At 38.6% G+C, this 20,420-nt stretch overlaps 1 protein-coding gene across 2 annotated transcripts in view; it reads right to left on the bottom strand.

The window, feature by feature from the left end:
* Nucleotides 1-20,420, bottom strand: part of SHISA9 (shisa family member 9) — a 430,944-nt gene that overhangs the window by 38,453 nt on the left and 372,071 nt on the right. The window contains exons 3-4 of one of the 2 annotated variants that reach the window (XM_027839708.1): nucleotides 8,746-8,901; nucleotides 604-651 (exon numbers count right to left, since the gene is read on the bottom strand). In XM_027839708.1, coding sequence (XP_027695509.1) covers nucleotides 604-651; nucleotides 8,746-8,901 — 204 coding nt within the window. The remainder of the gene's footprint in view (nucleotides 1-603; nucleotides 652-8,745; nucleotides 8,902-20,420) is intronic. The other variant, XM_027839709.1, reaches the window with a different exon arrangement.

The raw sequence follows: 20,420 nt of genomic DNA, 5'->3' as shown, positions 1-20,420 counted from the left end.
CCTTTAAGGTTTAGAACCCCTCAACAGGAAGTGTGGCAAGTCATAGTTCCAGAGCCTGAGTATGGCAGATTCCAGAATAAGAGAATCTTACACAGCATAAGCTTTCACCTACCATGATAGGATTGATATTTCCAAAGCTTCAGTATTTCCAAGAGAAAAATAAAAGATTACCTAGACCATGAATGAGCACTATATATCATATAGGGGGATATTTCATCCCATTTCCCTAACTGGTCTTTGTTTTGCTTGTATGGGTAAGTCAGAAAAACAATTTTTTTTCCTTGACTTCTTACCTGTTTTCCTTTCTGTTGTCTACATGTGCTCTCCTTAAATATGAGTTTCCAGGGCAGAGGAATCATCAGGGATTACAGCCCATCACTGATGCCTCAGTGAGCCTGGACAGATCACATTTGCCAGCTGGTAGGTACATACACAGATGTACAGTTCCACATGTACACACGTGAACTTGGACATACTCACACGTGTTACTACACTGTACACATGCGTGCAGTTAGACAGGTACAAACACCAGAACTTTTCTGTACTTTGCAAAAAAATTTTCCGAGACATCCAAACAAAGGGTCAAGAAAAACCATACAGTACCTTTAGGTGACTTAAGTGTTGCTACTGCCCAGTCACCATCACAACTTCCTAAAAAACTAATAATCAAAAGATGCTCAACTGTTTGTTGTATTTTCCCCTTCCACCCAGTGCTCACCAGGTCCTCAAATCCAAGTGCCACCCAGATCCCTGTGGGATGACTCAATTCTTCAGGACAGCACCCCAGGGTTACACTGTAAACTCTTAGAGGTCAAGACTGGGTCTGTGAATTTGGATCCAAACCAGCAATTCACATGTGAATGTTTGATATATTATTAATATTTTAGGATCGGCACCCTCTCAAAAGAATTGGGCAGGTTGCTGATTTATACCCAGTGCAAGATAAAACATTTAAGGGTAAAAACATGAAGAAATCATCTGAATGAAATAGAAGAAATAGATGCTTTGGGGCACATGACTTTGCAAATCATAGAACTTGGGTATCACTTTGGTTTCAAAGTTTTCTGACAACTAAAGCAAAAGGGTAACATACTGAGTCATAGTTTTCATATTCTAAAATATGAAACCTGGGCATTGATCAATTTTCTTTGTTGATGTTGATGAAGGGTTAAAGTTGGCAACTTTTCACAAGTGACATACCAAACTGCTGAGTCATGCTATTCTTTCAAGTAGGGGAGGGAGAGGAAATAACCTATAATAGGTATGAAGAAGGTGGCTCCCAATTTCTCCCCCACATCTCCTTCCTATTATAAATTCATTAGAAGTTCTTCTTTTAAAGTGTAGTTGTTCCTGGGAGGTATCAGTCATTCACATCGTATAGAGAATTTAAATTAGATCATCAGACAACACGTATTTCAGATTGACACTGAAGGAATGAATGATAATTTTAATTGTGGAAGGCAAAAGGTATAATTTTGGAGTATGAAGAATTTCTTAGAAGAGCTATACCAAATGAAGGGTCTCTAGATAGCATAAGGACAAGGGATCAGAAAATGAGAGAAGGATAAAAAAATGAGGTGGGAGAGTGTCAAAGGCAAATCCTGCCCTACTTTGCTCCTCTGCCTAAGTCCTTAAGGTCTCATCTACTGAAAATCATTTGGGGTTTTGCCTTTGGTTTCTAAGGCTTGAATAATCAAGGGAAATCAAGTGTGGGTATGACAACAATATACTTGGGCCTCAATTTTCCAGGGTCTAGTTACTTTTCCCCCAAAATGCTAAATAAATTTCCTATGATTCCAAGCTATCAGGTAGAGTGTTTACAGGTAGCACTTCCTGTCCTTCACCATTTATCATCTCTCAGTGCAGGTTACTCTCTAGGCTCCCCAGTATACATACCTGTTGGCCTTCTGAAGGAAAGTTGCCCTGAACCTTTCCCTAAGAATACCACTGCTTTTGACGTCCCACAGAAATCACTAGCACCCTCCCCTCTGAAATCACATTATATTTGTACCATATCAGTGTGTTCTCATCTATATATCTATATAATATATATATATATTTAGCACTTATTAAGGGCTTGTTGAATTGAATTAGGTAAACCCTGTCCCCCAAAGAGCAATCTGGCAGTGGCCAAGGGTCCTGGTACCCCTGGGTGTAACATGACGTAAAAAAGTTTGCCAAAGCTTCCTTGGTGGCCCAAGAAGATCTAGAAATCTGGAAAGGAAAAGATTTCCATGACTTTTAAAGAGAAGCCTAGGCCCTCAGGTGAACTCATGAAACTGCCTGGATTTGGTATCCTAAGAGCCATCAGTTAGGGCCAGGTTAAATGAAATGATTAACCAAGCCAAAGTCCAGGGGATGAGGAGAAGCATTTTGGTCTGCTGACTGAGGGCCAACCCCTGTGACATTCATCCTGGGGCAAGGATGGCTTTTTAGTCTGTTGCATGGTGACCGCTTATGGAAGTAATAACCTTGATTGTCATTCAGTCGGCTCCTGGAAACAACAGAACATATTCTTGCAGAGTACATCAAATGAAATGAGCTCTCTGCTACTTTATCCATAGCTTAAAATGAGCAGCACTGCAGAGGTTTCAGGGGAATGCAATTATGGAAGGAATGGTGACTTCCTAACACTTTATTAATGTAGAGTAAATTACAACTAATGAAGAGTACTATTAGGGACTTTCCATCACTTTAGTCAAGGTCAAGGACCAAGGATAAAAAAGGCTATGAGCATCCTGACATGGAGGGGAAGGGGACTAACTATGCAGAATGAGGCACATTTTTGGACATGGCTAGTATGGTGATTTATTTTCTGACTCTGTATATATGTTTTATTTTGTTTTCTGGGGGAGGGGGGAGGGAGAGAGAATTTTTTTAAAAAAGAATTTATAGGAAAGTTTTTTTTAATTACGTAGCATTATAGACTTCCCAAGAAAATATTTTTGGGAATAATGTGCCTCCTACTAAAAGGCATTAGTTAGAAAGTAAGAATGGGCTCATGATCTATGTATGACTTAAACTAATGGGGATGAGGTCATTAGACTAGAATCTTTTAAATCTTGGGTTGGGAGTGGGGGTGGGGAAGGGAAGCATCAAGTCAGGCTCAGGGTTTGATTAGAGAATTTTTGCCTTGCAAGCATTTTCCATCCCTAGTTTTGAGGCAGTTCCTATGTATCTCATCTGAGTACTCACTGAGCTGGGGCCCAGTTTTCTGTCCAGAATACTGACTACCTCTGGCCTCTGTAACAGCTTGCAATGGCAGACAGGTTTAGGAGAGAATATGGCCATTTTGAGCAAGAGAAAAGCAAAAACTGGTGAATTGGAAAGATTTGTGTAGTCTTGCCAAAAACAAAAGAAAATAACTACATAGTATGCTTTGGTGATCAGATAATAAACCATTAGAAAGGACTCAGAGTTATGGTATTGAGACCTCAAGACAATCAGAAAACTTGGGTAGCAAAAGATAAAATGTTTCAGACACTTTTGCATTGAGTGGGCAGCAGGAAGCCAGAAGAGGTAACAGATTTAGCGTGTACCTCATGGGGTGCTTTTTCATAGAAAAACCTCCCCCTTTTGGGGATTTAGTCATATCAGACTGCAAGGGTCTCCGATGATAGATGCTCTACTGTGGGATAGAACTCTAACTGCCTCGAGAAAGGATTAACGGAGGGGAAAAAATGGAGACTCAATAGGAATAAAATAAAATGTTTTAATTTTCCTAGTTAGTGCTGCAGAACTCTATTATACGATGGTTGTTATTGTATGAATTTGGATGCAGTGTGAGTTAAGTAATCATAGCTTCATAGATCTGGAGCTGGAAGGGACCTCAAAGGTCAGTTAGTCCAACCCCCCCCATTTTACAGAGGAGGAAACTAAGGCCCTGTGAAGTTAGTGACTTGCCCAGTGCCAAACGGGTAACGTTGTTGAAGTCATCATATTTTACCACTGGTTCTACCTAAATTGTTGCTCACTCTAGACGGGTGAATATGGCTCAGGAGACGAAGACACAGCCTAAACAAGAAAATAAAACACTGTTAACACGGCTCTTCGTGCACGGAAAGTGAATCTGGGCTGAGGCTGTATGTTTTACATTGTAACAGACTTTTTGTTTTTTTAAACTTGGGACAATCTCCATTTGAGACAGAGATCGCAGGGCATTAGAGGGAACAAACTGAGGAATCTAACCTTGTATAGTGACTTGGAGCCAGGAAATGATGTCATCAGGACCAAAAGAACATGCATGCATAAGGCAGGAATCATTGCTACTTGATCTAATCAATGTGCTGTCATCCAGGTGGGGAAGCGGGGAGACTAACTGGAGAAAAGGATCAGCTGTGTGTGTGGAGATGAGGAGACTGATGAAGTCCAAGAAATAAGGAAGGATCATAAGATAATAAATTTAGAGCTGAAAGAAATCTCAAAAAATTATAGGATCATAGATACATACAGTCTAGTGATAGGCTAGCTAGTAGATGCAGTGGATGGAGTGCAGGAAGTCAGGAAGTTCCTGAGTTCAAATCTGGACTCAGACGCTTAGTTTTGTAACCTTGGGCAAGTCACTTACCCCTGTTTGCCTCAGTTTCCTCATCTGTAAGATGAGTTAGAGAAGGAAAAGGCAAACCACTCCAGTATCTTTGCCAAGAAGACCCCAAATGAGATCACAAAGAAAACCAACTGAAGAAGAACAATAGTCTAGGAATAGAAATTGTGATTTCACTGATATAGAGCAGCACGTCTTAAACTGTGGGTCATGACCCCATATGGAATCACAAAAAATTTTGGCAATAGTAAAAGGTTTCTGAAGGATCAAGAACCAAATAGGAATTCAAAATCAAACACTTAATGAATCTGATGTGTTTCTGGCAGTGCTTGCCTGTGTTGCATCACACAACTTCACTGCAGCCTTGGTTCTGAACACAAAGCATGTGCACTTTGCACTGTGTACGTCCTCAGGCCATACAATGCCAACAAATGCTGGCAAAACACGAAAAGGGGTCACAAGTGGAAAAAGTTTAAGAAGCCCTGCTCTTGAGTATAGAAAATTTAAGTGACCTCCCCAAGCTTACATGGCCAGTGTATGTCAGAAGTAGGTCAAGTCTTCCTGGCTTCCAGGCGACTCTCTATCCACTGCACTACTCTATCTCCCTAGTCTAATCCACTCATTTTATAGATGAGGAAATGGATGGCCCAGAAGTTAAGTGCTGCCCACTCTCACATGCTGACATCCAGAGAAGGCATACCTTCTCAGAAGTGAGGGGGCAAACACTTTAATGGCTAAATCTGCTAGGACCAAGATCCCCACCAATGACCTTTGCTTCTTTAACTGAATTCTTCATCTTGACTAATAAATGCCTTGTTTGAACATAATATATGTGTTTCTGAAGAGATACAGGTATTTTTTTAACTATTACCCTTCAAATGTCCTAGAAGAACCCTGTGTTCTTTATTTATTATTAAGAAAGAGGTTTTTAACCTGGGGTGCACAGACCCCAGATTTTGAAGGTCCACAAACTTGGAGGGGAAAATATATATCTTTATTTCCACTAACCTACAACTGAAATATAGCGTTTCTTTGCAATGGATAAAGTGTTGGACTCAGGAGTCAGAAAGATTTAAGTTCAAATCCTGCCTTAGACACTTACTAGCTGTGTAATCCTGGGCAAGTCACTTAACTTTCCAAACCTTAATTTCTTCTTCTGTAAAATGGGCATAATATTAGCGCCTATCTCACAGGGTTGTTGTAAAGATCAAATGAATCAATACATATAAAGCACTTTGCAAACTTTATAGTGCTATATAAATGATATTATTTTATTGATAATATATGTATATATACACATACATATGTACATATATATATATATGTAGTCATTGATGTTGTTTGTCTTTTGTTCTTGAAGAGGACCAATGACATTGGGATTGACTTGCAAGAAGGATGGATGACAATCTGTGAGTCCCCCTCCCTGGGGAACCAACTGTCCAGTCTCAATTGGGCAATGCTGAGTGTGTGTGTGTGTGTGTGTGTGTGTGTGTGTGTGTGTGTGTACACTATTTTGAGAAGGTGTCTCTAAGGATTCAGGATTTACCAGACCGCTAAAAATGTTCATGACACAAAAACAATGTTAAGAACTCTTGATTTGGAGAGATCCTACAATGAATCCTTTTATAAAGTGAGTAATTGTGAGAATGATTCTCTACATTCTACATTCATTAAATTGTCAGATTTTATAAATCCAGACTTTTATGATGGGGATTTATTTAAAGTAAAGCCTACATGCATTAGAATCTCTCAATGACTATCCTGTTCCTTTCTCAATTGGCCAAAGACTAACCAATTACACTCTGCTACTAATTACTCCCTTTCTTTGAGAAAAACCAAAACTATCTTCTACACTTCCAGATCTGCTTTATACACTCGTCTCTAGCATCAATAGAAAGAAGCTAGTGGTAATCAAACTGACAAAATCTCAGAGACTCAGCTACACTTGAATGCCTCTGGTTGGTGTCTAGGTATTACAGTTAAGGACCACACTAATTACCACATCCCTGCTTCAGGTAGTGAGACTGATGCTTGTTACCCACCACAGAGGGAAAATTAAAGTGGTAGGACAAGAGTGATGAGAACCTATGAGAGCTGGCTGTTAAACATGACTGGTTGCAATCCTTACTGCCTCTCTCTTTGCACTTGATCATGGGTCATGTCCAGAAGCAGTATTGTCCCCATAGGAAGCTATGGGATGAAGGCAACTGGGGAAAAAATAAAACTCATTAAGACATAGAAGACTATCTTACATTCAAACTCTTAAGATCATTCTCTAACTCAAATTTATCATTCAAGATAAACTACAAGGTAGTGAAACAGAAACTAGAGGGGAAAATGAACAAGACTTCAAAATAATCTCTATTTCTCATAAGAGAAACAAATAGCATAATTCTCTGCTGTGTCTTGCTGAGTTGGATTCCTCAAGATCAAAGAGGTGTTTTCTGGGATCTTTTCAACTAAGCCAGGCATGTTCAATCAATAACCCTTCAGAGCCTGATTGGTGACCCTTAAAGCAAGCATGAAGAAGAAAATAAAATGCCTTGTGAATTGTGCTGCTCCTGCGGTTAGAAGTAATAATATGTCCTTTGAAAGACCTAAAATATCAGAATGTGGAGGTACATAAAAATACTGAAACCTGCCAGCCATGGAAAAATGATTTCGATAGCAATTTATATAAAGTTTAGGGAGAGAAATGTATCGGTGCCTTCTTTGATGACACTGAATTCTAGCGTCTCCTTTTTATCAGTTTTTCCACCCTTTTCTTAAATCATTAACATTGCATATCATCATGAATCTCTAGGCACTCAAGGAATCTTTTCACTCAGCTTAGGAGAACGAATAATGTGTTACCAACAGAAGGTAAATTGCAGCATTCATGAACTTTGAGGTCTCTTGCAACGCTGAGATTCTAGGTTTCTATAATAGGAATAAATTTCTATTTGCAAAAGATATGGCCAAATGGGTAAGGAATTGATGCTTTTCTATTAGCTAGAGCCTGGAGTGCTCCTTTTCTCTGAATGTGTGGGCATCTTGTACTTTAGCTCCCCAATGATTTTTATTCGTTTTAGTACACCTTAAAACACAGCAGATGAAGAGTTATATCTCAGTATAAAATCTTGATTAAAAGGAGTGACTTGGAAAACAAAATTTCTGTTTCAATTGTTGTTGGAAACTTTTCTAAAATGCCTGGGTTTACTGTTCCTGCTTTATTAAATAGAATACAGAGAACAGATGAAACAATGGCAGATAGGCTTAGGAGAGAATGTGACCTGAATTTGATCACTGATGATCACACAGAGCCGTGTGGTCACCATTCTGAGTCCCAGTTCTTAATATCCAGGATGATAGGCATCAAAAATTGGGATGGATATGTGATGACTCTAGGATACTTTTGAAATTTAATGGGTTTTTTTAAAATATGTAATTATCAGATTTCTTGGGTTAATCAAGTCATCTGCTCACCTAGTTAAAACATACTAGTATTGAAAAAAATTTTCAGAACTACTGCCTAGTACCTAGTAGTACCTAGTGAGGTACCTAGAGCGGAGACCAGAACTGCAAAAGTGGAAGTAGATATAGGTATGCCTTGACTAACATCATTACTTGATTTCGTGAAAATGTGATGTGGGGTGAAACAACATTATGGAGGCAGTTAGTCCATAAACATAGGGGAAAGTTGAAATCATTAGGATAGGGAGCAGGTGAGCAATAGGGAACAAGATATAGAAACTGCCAGGCAGAGAATGGGAATTTTTAAGCCAGGAAGACTAATAGTGTTAACATCATCTTACCAAAATAGCCTGAGCAAATAGGTTGATTTTATTCAATTTGATAAGCAATTATTAAGCATTTGTTCTGTTTCAGGTACTGCACCCAGTACTTGATCCAGATCATTAAAGTGGGGCATGGTTTTAATGTCTTAAAAATGACATTAAAAATGACAAAAAATGGTATCTGTCTGGGCGGCATTATTCTGGGCATGCCTGTAACCAAAAAAAGTGAATCTCTTCATTGACTTAGCTGGGACTGTGTTCTCCTCACATGCTTCAATCAACACTATAGAAAAGAAAGTTACCAAATGTCTGAAGAGGATTATTTCAAGGCACCTGGAAAGTCTGTCTTTTTATTTAGAATATGATCTTATGCATACAACACATTCACTCAAAAGAGAAAACAAACATAGCATTTTCAGGGCTTACCCACAGCTTTTAAGGAGGCATATTTGTTCAATTCCTTGCCAGGAGGCTGCTGTTCATATGGATTGGAGATTTGCCCCAAGTTGGGATAGGAATGGGGGTGAGACATCTGTGGGAGGAGAGGGGAGGTTGGCACTGTGTTGTTCAGCTGGGTGGCATCTGTAACAAACAACAAAGAGAGAAAGATGGTCAAAGACAGGACCAACAGCTTCCTACACTGAGCCAAGCTCCTTCTGCTTGTCCAATCAGAACACTATTCAGTCAGTCAGTAAACATTTATTAAGCAGTTACTATTTGCCAGGCACTGGCCTAAGCAGTGGGGATACAAAGAAAGATAAAACATAGTCCCTGCCCTTAGGGAGCTCACATTGTAATAGAGGGGAAGAATATGCAAATAACTATGTACATAAAAGATGCGTATACAGTAAAAATGGAAGTTAATAGCAAGAATGGACTGGCAGTGGGTAGGACTGGGGCATCCCTCCTATGTAAAGTAGGATTTGAGCCGAGTCTTAAAAAGAAGCCAGGGAAGCTTTCATAAGGGCCAGTATTCTAGGCATGAAGGGGACAGCCAATGTAGAGGCTGGGAGATGAGTAACAGAAAGATCAGTATAGCTAAGTAATAGATGGCATGGAGGGGAGGAAAGTGTAAGAAAACTGGAAAGATAGGAAGAGGCCAAGTTATGAAGAACTTTAAGTGCCAAAATGAGGACCCAACCAAAAGAATTGCTTTTATTCAATCAAAAAATTATCCAATTTCTCAAATATTCATCAAATGCCTATTTTCTCTATGATGTGCTGGTAATGTGAGGAGTTAGAGAAGTAGAACATGGTCTCTGCCTTTTAGGAATTTACACTGTCATTGGGGAGTCAAGATTAATGCACACAAAGTAATTAGTAAGAAATCCATGGGAATAAGAGTTGGACCAGTGATTTTAGTGGTATAGGGAAATCAAAATTAAGGAAATTCTACCAGTCCAAGTTAGCACTTTCTCTGCAACTTATAGTCATATAGAGCTGCCTAGAGCATGGAGAGGTTAAGGGACTTGGCTAGAGTTATATAGTTATACTGTCAAAAGCAGGATTTGAACCTGGGTCATTCTGGCTTTGAGGCCTGCTTTTTATCTTCTATATTATACCACCTCTCAAACAATACATAATATAGAATGATATGGTAAACTGTGTGTGTATGACTTGAAGGTCTGTAGAAGTTCAGACAAGGAGGCCAGTGAGGATTGAAATAATCTGGGAAGGGCTTTATGTTGGGGAAAGAAATGGTGAACAGAGGGATAGATGTATATTTATTCCTTATTTTTCATCATTCCTTTGTTTGGGGGTAACATTACATAATGTGTTAAGTACTGGATTTGAAGTCAGAAAGATCTGGATTTAAATTTCACCACTAAGTGGTTGTGGAGGACAGGGAGGAGGGGGAGAATGGCTTGGAACTGAGCTGGCATGTGTGAGGCAATTAACTGGCACAGTGGGTAGACCAATGGACTTGAATGGGTTCAAATCCTGCCTCAGACACTAGCTGTTAATTCACTTAACTTATTTCAGCCTCAATTTCCTCATTTGTAAAATGGGCTTAGTAATGATACTTCTACTTAGAGAGTAGAGAGAATCAAATTGGATAACATGTGAAGCACTGTGCAAACCTTAAAGTGCTATATGAATGTTAGTTATTTTAAATTATTATTACTTAGAATTATTAACATCACTATTATTTGCTAGTCTTTGAAGGATGGGCAGGGTCTGGAGAAGTGACACATTTTCAGGCCAGGGGCACGTGTGAACTCAGGCATAGAAGGACACTAAGTATAGCATGTATGGGGGAGAGAGCCTCAGAGGAAAGGTGAATATTCAGGGAATGCTGGCAGGGTAATCAGGAAGTAGCTGCCACTGAACTTGTTGTCCCCATCAGCAAGCTGAAGGCACGAGGGGTGACCTGATGGCTTTCACTTTTGCAATGGGTCACCATCCAATTACCACTGGGTGATGAGCAGTAATGAGGGTGAATCTACCTCCTCCCTCCTTTTCACTCTGAAGACAGATGTATTTACAAAAAGGTCAAAGGCCCTGCATTACTTTATTCCTCCCACATCCCAACAGGTTTCAGGGCCAAAGAAGCAGCTGGTTGTAAGATATGTGTTTGTGGCATAATGGTAACTTTCTTTTTTTCCCAATCCAATCTCATAAGCATTTATTAAATTCCTACTAAAGTCAAGTACCATGTTAGATGTTAGGGATACAAAGTCAAAAACAAAAAATATAGTCCTTGCCTCCAAAGACCTTACGTTCTAATGGATGAGCGAGGCTTTTGTTTGCAACTTGTTCTAATGCACTAGAACGAGTTTAAAGTATTTGACACAGTGGAAACAGAATTTGCTCCCAAGACAGAGGACACAGGTTCATATCACACCTGCAACATTTACTACCTTTGTGACCTTAGCCAAGTCACTTAAATTCCCCTGGGCCTCAGTTTTCTTATCTGTAAAATGAAGGGGCTGGGATAAGAAGGCCTTTCAGGATCCTTCCAGCCCCTAATCTATGATCTTGCTGTAACTTATTACAGTTTCCAAAGCACTTTATATACATTTTCTGCAAAGTAGCTACTGTAGGCATTATTAGTTACATTTTATACATAAAGAAAACTGAAGGTGAGATAACATAAATGACTTGCCCAACGACATGTAGCAAGAAATCTCAGGGGGCAGCTAGGTGGCACAGTGGATAGAGCACCAGCCCTGAAGTCAGGAGGCCCTGAGTTTAAATCTGGGCTCAGGCCAGACACTTGACACTTACTAACTGTGTGATCCTGGGCAATTCCCTTCACCCCAATTACCAGAAAATAAAAAATAAATAAAATTTAAAAAAAGAAACATCAGAAGCAATTTTTTGAAACTTGGTCTTCCTGACCCCACCAACTTCAGCACTGCTGTCATCTAAGGACCTTTGAGTCATTCTGCCTTCCCCAAACCCTCAACAAGAAGTTCAATACCGGACTCACAGATTTCTTTACCTTATAACCCCTCCTGCTTTCAAACACTCTGGCCTCCAAACTGCTCCAACTCTTCACATCTCATGATCTCTCTCTGAAGACCACACAGAAGAGGAATCATACCTTTGAACACTCTCTATCTCCAGATGAATTTGCCCTGGTGCTAGAAATTTTAGTTTCAGCTCTGCCTTGAACAAAAAAAAATTCCATTCTCTTTGCATCTGCCATGGCAGTAACAAGAAAAAACTACCCTGGTAGAGCTGGGATAACTTCCTGTTTTATTGAGTCTCAGGACCCCAAACTTATAATTAGAGATCAGGGACATATCAAGGTGAGAAACTTCTCTACCAATTGGTCCTGAATCCAAAAATGATAGAAAGCTTGCAAACAAAACTAATTTTCACTTTCCTAATAATGAAGGCTTCCCTTTTCTCCCCCCAAATTAGGAGCATGGATTCAGAGCTGGCAAAAATTTCTGAGAACACCGAGTCCAACCCCCATCATTTCATATGTAACATCCTGTTATAATAATGAGCTCCTTTAAGACTGGGGCAAAATAATGGCCCTTGAGACCCACCTGGTTCTTTCCTTTTTGGTTTTGGGGAATTTATTTTAAATGAAAAACAGTTCTGAATTAATTCATAATTACTTCAAACCCCCAGTTAGGAAAATTTCTAACATTAGTCAGAGGTTACATTCTTTGCCTAACTTGACATTTCTAACTTATTCCTACGTAATCTTTGGTCTGTGGATGAGACAAAATTAACTTTTCTGGAAATGTTTTTTTGCAATGAAATAGCGGATTACATTACAGTTTCTATGGATAGATAGGCATTGGGAGGGGAAGTTGAGGAAAGTGCCGAGGTCTTGAGCTTTCTCTTAGCCTTGGGTTTCTGCTCTGAGATGCCAGTAAAGCCAACGAATCCTCAATTTCTCCTTTCCCTGTCAGGGCTCAGTGAAAGCTTTGTTCCTCAAAGTTGTGCTGGAAATGCCAGCTTGCTCCAACCTCTTGAATCCAGACATTAAGAAGCTCTCCCTTCTGAAATAGTTTCTTCCTAATTGATTAGGACAGAGGTGTAAAACAACACTTGTCTGTAGCCACAATACTTTCAAGCGCTGGCCTGAATCAGATTAAAATGTAATCAGGAAATATTTAACAAAATAAAAAAATTTTAAAACCGATACAAGCTAGATAATGTTAATTTGAGGGTTTCTAAATCGATATGCAACCTGAGGGATCTGTTTCTATTTGTGTTTAATTACACTGGCTTAGAGCATTACCCAGTCTCACACATAATTGATCTGATTGATTCAAGGAGGTGTACAGGTCCTATCAATATTCCATTTTAATTGTTTAATTTAATCAGGAAAAGAGTTCTTGACTAGTTAAAGTAGAGCAGCTAGGTGGCGCAGTGGATAGAGTGCCAGGCCTGAAGTCCAGAAGACTCACCTTCCTGAGTTCAAATCTGGCTTCAGACAATTACTAGCTATGGGCAAGTCACTTGACCTTATTTGTCTCAGTCTCCTCATCTGTAAAATGAACTGGAGAAGGAAATGCAATTACTCCAGCATCTTTGCCAAGAAAACTACAAATGGGGGTCACGAAGAGTCAGACATTACTGAAAATAACTAAACGATAATCTGTTAAGGTATCACAGATAAAACAGGGGTGGTTTCAACCCCACACTGAAGTTGGGGCTGGCCCATAAGTCTTTGTGGTAATCCAAGTAGCAGGGACAGCATCCAAACCCATTTGTCTGTCCTCAGGCCTGTCTTTCCCCTACATCCAGAGTCCTAGCTCATGATACATAGTACTTAAGTGGAACTGGATGTCCTGGTTAACTCCATAGGCATTTCCATAGCAACTGATCTGTTCCACCACCCAGATTAGAACCTCATTCAGAATCAGGGTTATCTGTGGGAAAAGTCTATTTCTGAGGCTTGGAGATTAATTAGACTCATAAACTGATCTAGGAATCAATTCCATCCAATTGAATAAAAATTTAGTAAGTACCTACTATGTGCAGACCTACTATGTGTCTCTACCCTTGCTAGTAGTGCAGGATATAAACAGATGGTTAAGATTTATATCAGACTTCAAGATTTACAAAGCACTTATAATCTCATTTGATCCTCACAACAACTCAATAAGAAAGGAATTATTTTTATCATTCCCATTTTACAGCTAAGCAAACTGAGGTCCAGAGAAGTTAAATGATTTACCAATGATCACACACCCAATAGTCAATCAATAAACAATTATTAAACACCTACTATATGCCAGACACTGAGCTAAGTGATAGGAATGTAAAAAGAGGCAAAGGGCTTACAACTTAATAGGGAAGACAATATACAAACAAATACGTACAAAGCAAGCTATACACAGGATAAATAGGAAATAATTAACAGAGGGAATGCACTAGAATTAAGAGGAGGTAGGAAAGGCTTCCTGTAGAAGGTGGGATTTTAGCTGGGACTTAAAGAAAGGTCAGTAGTGGGAGAAGAGGAGGGAGAACATTCCAGGAACAGACAAGAGATGGAATGTCTCCTTTGTGGAACAGCTAGAACCCGTGTCATTAACACAGAGTAGGTATGGAGGAGGAAGGTATAAGAAGGCTGGGAAGGTGGATGGGGGGTGGGGCTAGGCTTTGAAGGGCTTTGAACTCCAAACAGGGCATTTTGTATTTGATCCTGGAGGCAATAGGGAGCCACTGCAGTTCATTGAGTATGGGAGTGGCATGGTCAGACCCATGCTTTAGGAAAATCACTTCAGTGGCTGAATGGAGGATAGATTGAGGAGAGACTTGAGACAGGCTGACCCAGCAGTGGGCTATTATGTCTAAGGCAGGATCTGAGCTTAGGTCTAGCTTGTAAGATATGTGTTTGTGGCATAATCTTAACTCTCTCTCTTTTTTCAATCCAATCCAACAACCATTTATTAAGTGCCTACTATGAGCCACTACTACTACTCACTACACAATACTGCCCTGAAGCCATTAGATGATGAAAAATAAGGAATTCTCTCTGTCACTGTCTGCTCTGTCTCTGTCTCTTTCTCTCTCTGTCTCTGTCTCTGTCTCTCTGTGTCTCTCTCGCTGTCTCTCTCTGTCTCTCTCTGTCTCTGTCTCTCTGTGTTTCTGTCTCTGTCTCTCTCTGTCTCTGTCTCTTTCTCTCTCTCTTTCTCTCTCCATCTCCCTCTTAGTTTCCATCTCCCCATTTCTCTTCCTTTCCCTTCTACCATTATAACTCTATGAGGGTAGGTGCTATCGATAGCCTCATTTTACATATGGGGAAACTGAAGCCCAGAGGGGTTTAATAGATAATAATTAATGCGTAAGAGAAGCACATGTAGCCTAGAAGCCTCCCTAGATCTAATTTTCATTCTAGTGACTTTGCCTTCCTCTCTCATCCCCTCAACACTTACATATTGTTTACACTATTTTCATTAGCACTTGCTTGAATATGCATCATTAAAAGTTCTTTAAGCCTTTTTCTACAGGGTTTCCTCAACTAGATGTTATGGGCTTATGAAGGGCAGGGCCACTGGTTTTGTCTTTTCTTATTTTCTCCCTAAATGGTATGTGGTACAGGTCAATGAATATAGGGTTCAATCAAGGTTGTTGAGCTGACTCTAATGCAGGTGGATTTCCTTTCATCAATGGAGACAGGGAAAAGGAAAAAAAATAGGGAGGGCTAGAAAGTGAATGGTGGGTCAGTGTGATATGATGGGAGAAGTGCTGGCTCCGGAGTCAGAGAATTCAGGGTCGAATTCTGGCCCAACTTTTTATTACCTTGAGAACCTCGGGCAAATCATTAACTTCTCTAAGCTTCAGATTTCTCATTTGTAAAGTGAAGAGCATGAAATAAATGGTTTCTAAAGTTAATTTCAGCTCGGAATTTATGATCCTATGAAAAACAAGCAAGCTCAATGTAATCCTACAAACTAAAGAGCCAACTAAACTCTGAAAACTTTCAAAAGAGTTAGACATTATCCCTTCTCTTCCTTTAGTGGGGGAAAAAAATCAACCTGTCTAATTTTTATTGAGTACGCGAGTAGAGCCAGAAATACACACAGTGTAAGCACCTATATATAAGCTGATAAGCTACCTATAAAGAAGCATGCCATAGTTGATGCTGGAGTGACGTTTGAGTATATTTTTGCTTCTGCATATGCCCCATCACACACACATACATACGCATGCAGTACTTAACTGGGAATGTGGGTAAATATAGTTAGAGGTACCCAGTCTCTGGTGGGAGTCCAAGTAAGTGGGCGTGGACTTCTGTTCCCACAGTTGTCACTTTGGCCAGGATTCTATTGGAAGATGGAGGGAAAAGGGGTGGAGAAATGGATCTTTTGACCAAATCAGCCCCCAAAGCTAAGACTCTTTCTGTTTTTCCTTCCACTTTTTCCTCCACGTCACTCTGGCCCAAGGATTGTGCAAGGACCTGCTTTCACTGGGAACATACCCAGCTGAAGGTTGAACCCTTCCCAAGGGTTGGATGCCAGTTATGCTGTATATCTCCAGGGAGAGCTTGAGATTTAAAGAGCTGAGCATCAAAAAATATGTTACCCTCCTTAGATGAGTCAGAACTAAAAAGTAGTTGTGAAGAGATGACGTAACTGCTTGTTTCAATGGAGAGGAAAGCAGTAACAAAGCAGGGATATATAATTATTCCTTATTCTTTGTCATCGCATTGCTAGGGGGCAGCATAATCTAGTTAGTAGAGTATTGGACTTGGGATCAAGAATACTTGGGTTTGAATCCCACCTAAGTTACTTGCTGGCTATGTGTCTTGGGCAAGCCATTTACCTTCTCGGAATCTCAGTTTCCTCATCTATAAAATGAAAGGATTGAGCTCCATGATATCCAATCAATCAAACTAACTACTATATGCCAGGTACCATGCTAGACTATGAGGACATAAATAAAATAAATGAAACAACCTCTTCTGACAAGGAGTTAACATCCCTTCTAATTCTAAATCCATGATCCTATCATCTCTGACCCTATGACTCCCAAACAAGGCTGACCCTTCATCCTAGGGTCTTCTTCTACACTGCTGGAAGATTTTTCCTCCACATCTGAAAGAAGAGTCTCCCTGCTTTATATTTCACTGTCCATTATAACCCTGGCCAATGTATCTATGAGGAATAATGAAGACCTTGTTACTATATACAATTTTAGTCCATGGCAATTTATGTTCCTATGTTAGTAAAGGAAGACTCAATCATATCTATCTATTCTACTTACTATGGCAGGAAGAGAGACACAAGAATTTTAGGAATATTTTCAAGAATTTGAAACTAAATTAGTATAATCCAAGTATCCTAGCATATGGACGGTTTCTACTGAGGGGAAGCCAGAGTACAAATATAGTGTTTATAAGAACCAGTTTGTCACTAAATAGAGAAATATAATGGAGCAGTTGAGTAATAATTGTAACATTTTCTATTATTTTATAGTTCCTATTATTTTCAATTACATTGATATAGTTGTTATTTATGTCATTTTTCATTCCTGACTCTGCTCACTTAACTTTGCATCAAGTCATGTAAACCTTTCCATAATTTCTTGTATTCATCATATTCTTGTTTCACTGGAGGCCAGATTTACTGCTCTCCCTTTGCTATAATTTCTTTCAGCAGAATAATATTTCATTTAACATTCATCTAACAGTTGTGTTTAGCTATTCTCCAATCAGTGGACATCTATTTTACTACCAGTCCTTTCCTACTACAAAACTATTGCCTTTCCTACTACAAAACTATTGCCATATATTGCCATATATGAGTATAAATATACTTTATTTATTAACAAAACTATTGCCTTTCCTACTACAAAAAACTATTGCCATATATGGAGTATAAATACAGAGTACTGTAACATTTTGTACACATTATCTTATTTGACTTTCAAAGAAGACCCTACAGATATTATTATTCCCATTGTACAAATGAGAAAATCAAGGCTTACAAAAGTTAGTGACTTGTCCATGTTCACAAAGCTAGAAGGCAGAATTTAAACTCAGGTCTTCCTGATTCCAATCCCAGAGCTATTTTCACTCTACCATGCTCTATCTGCATAAAGTAAGGCAAGATAAAAGCTAATCTGTCAGGAATGCTATAGGAAAATTCTTGTATTCAGCATACCCTATTGTAGGGAGGACAGATCTGACCGTTTCAGTCCCCAGCTCAATAATTCAGTGGTTTTCTATTGTCTCTAGGATAAAAGATAAACCCTACTGTTTATCTTTTAAAGTCCAATATAACCTGGCCTCAACTGAACCATTCTGTGTCATTAGACATTAAACCCCCTCCCTCTCACTATTCAATCCAGCCAAACTGACCTTTTTGCTGTTCCCCATACATAACACTGTCTCCATGGCTCCTGTTACCATGCTTTTGCACTGGCTGTCTCCCATGCCTGGAATGAACTTCTCTCTTACTTGCACTTTGCAGAGTCCCTCTCTCTTCCTTTCAGTTTTAATTCTAGTACTATCTTCTGCTTGAAGTAATTTCTGAAATCTCCAAGTACTAGGACTCTCCATCCAGAACTACTTTGTATTTAACTACCTTACATACATTTGTATTTATTAATTTCATATTTATGCTCTATATACTTAGTTGATTGTTACTTACATCTCTTGTTTTTATTTTTTATTTTTTAATACATTTTATTTTTAATTTATAGGATAAAACAAGCATTTCCATAATATAATACAATAAAAAAGATGATTGCAAATTTATTATGCACAACTTGCTATTCCTTTTAAATATGTAAAGTTATCATGTAATTTTTTTCTTTCCTCCCCCCCATATCTCCTGTTTTTAAGTCATTTAGAATTTTTTAAAAGAAAAAAAGCAATAAATTCAACAAAATCCATCAACATGTTCTACAAAAGAGTGAGGGTAAAGACAGAGAGTGTCTTCTCAAATCTCTTCTTTGGGGTCAAGGTTATTTACAATTTTGCAACATTCATTTTCTATTATTTTATAGTTCCTATTTTTTTCAATTACATTGATATAGTCATTATGTATGTCATTTTTCATTCCTGACTCTGCTCACTTAACTTTGCATCAAGTCATGTAAACCTTTCCATAATTTCTTGTATTCATCATATTCTTGTTTCACTGGAGGCCAGATTTACTGCTCTCCCTTTGCTATAATTTCTTTCAGCAGAATAATATTTCATTTAACATTCATCTAACAGTTGTGTTTAGCTATTTTCCAATCAGTGGACACCTATTTTACTACCAGTCCTTTCCTACTACAAAACTATTGTCATATATGGAGCCCTTCTTTTTATCAGTGGATAGAGTGTTGGACATGGAGTCAGGAAGACCTGAGTTTAAATCCAGCCTCAGACACTTACTAGCTGTGTGACCATGGGTGAATAAATTCAACTCTATTTGCCTCAGCTTCATCATCTATAAAATGGGGATCATAATAGCACCTATCTCCCAGATTTGTTGTAAGGAAAAAAAAGATATTTGTCAAGTGCTTGATAAACTTTAAAGTACAATGTAGATGCTAGTTATTACTATTATTATCATTTGGTGTTGTTGTCAGGGTATGTGCCTACCAGTCTCTGAGTCAAAGGGTATGGACATTTTTGCCATTTTATTTGCATAATTACAAATTGCTTTTCAGAATGGTTGCACTAATTCTCTACTTTACTAACAATGCTTAATATGCCTCTCTTTCCACAATCTTCTAATATAGACTATTCCCAATATTTTATAATCTTTGAGATTTCCTAGATGCAAGGTGAAATCACAGAGTTGTTTTTACTTGTATTTCTCTTATTAGTGACTTAGAGCATTAATTTATAAATTGTTAATTGTTTGCAATTGTTGTATTGTATTGCAATTGTTTGCAATTGTATTGCAATTGTTTGCAATAAATTGTTAATAGTTTGCAAATCTTTTAAGAACAGTTTGTTCTTGGCAAAGATTTGGAAATTGAGGGGATGCCCATCAATTGGAGAATGGCTGAGCAAGTTGTGGTATATGACTGTAATGGAATACTATTGTGCTCTAAGAAACTATGAGCAGGCAGACTTCAGAAAAACCTAGAAAGACTTGTATGAACTGATGCTGAGTAATATGAGGAGAACCAGAAGAACATTGTATACATTAACAGCCACATTGTGCAATGACTGACTTTGATAGGCTTAGCTCTTCTCAGCAATACAATGATCTAAGACAGCTCCAAAAGACTCATGATGGAAAATGCTATCCATATCTAGAGAAAGAACTATGGAGTCTGAATGCAGATGAAAACATACTATTTGCTTTCCTTTTCTTTTGTTGTTTTGTGTTATTTCTTCTTTCTCATCATTCCTCCCATTCGTTCTAATTCTTCTATACCTCATGACTAATGTGAAAATGTGTTTAATATGAATGTATAAGTAGAGCCTATATCAGATTGCATGCCATCTTGGGGAGGGGGAAGGAGAAGAAGGAGGAAAGAATTTAAAACTCAAAATCTTATGGAAGTGAATGTTGAAAACTAAAAAATAAATTAATTATTTAAAAAAAGAACTGTTTGTTCTTCTCCTTTGGCCACTTGTCTATGAGGGAATAGATTTTGGTCTTAGATTTTTTGCCAGTCAACAATTCCCTTTTTATCCTAGATGCACCTAGTTTTGCTTATGCAAAAGCTTTTTTTTT

This window comes from Vombatus ursinus, unplaced genomic scaffold (genome assembly GCF_900497805.2).
Source record: "Vombatus ursinus unplaced genomic scaffold, bare-nosed wombat genome assembly UNPS02014832.1, whole genome shotgun sequence".
NCBI lineage: Eukaryota > Metazoa > Chordata > Mammalia > Diprotodontia > Vombatidae > Vombatus > Vombatus ursinus.
The sequence above is the reverse complement of the archived record's forward strand: the minus strand, read 5'-3'. Positions and strand labels throughout refer to the sequence as shown.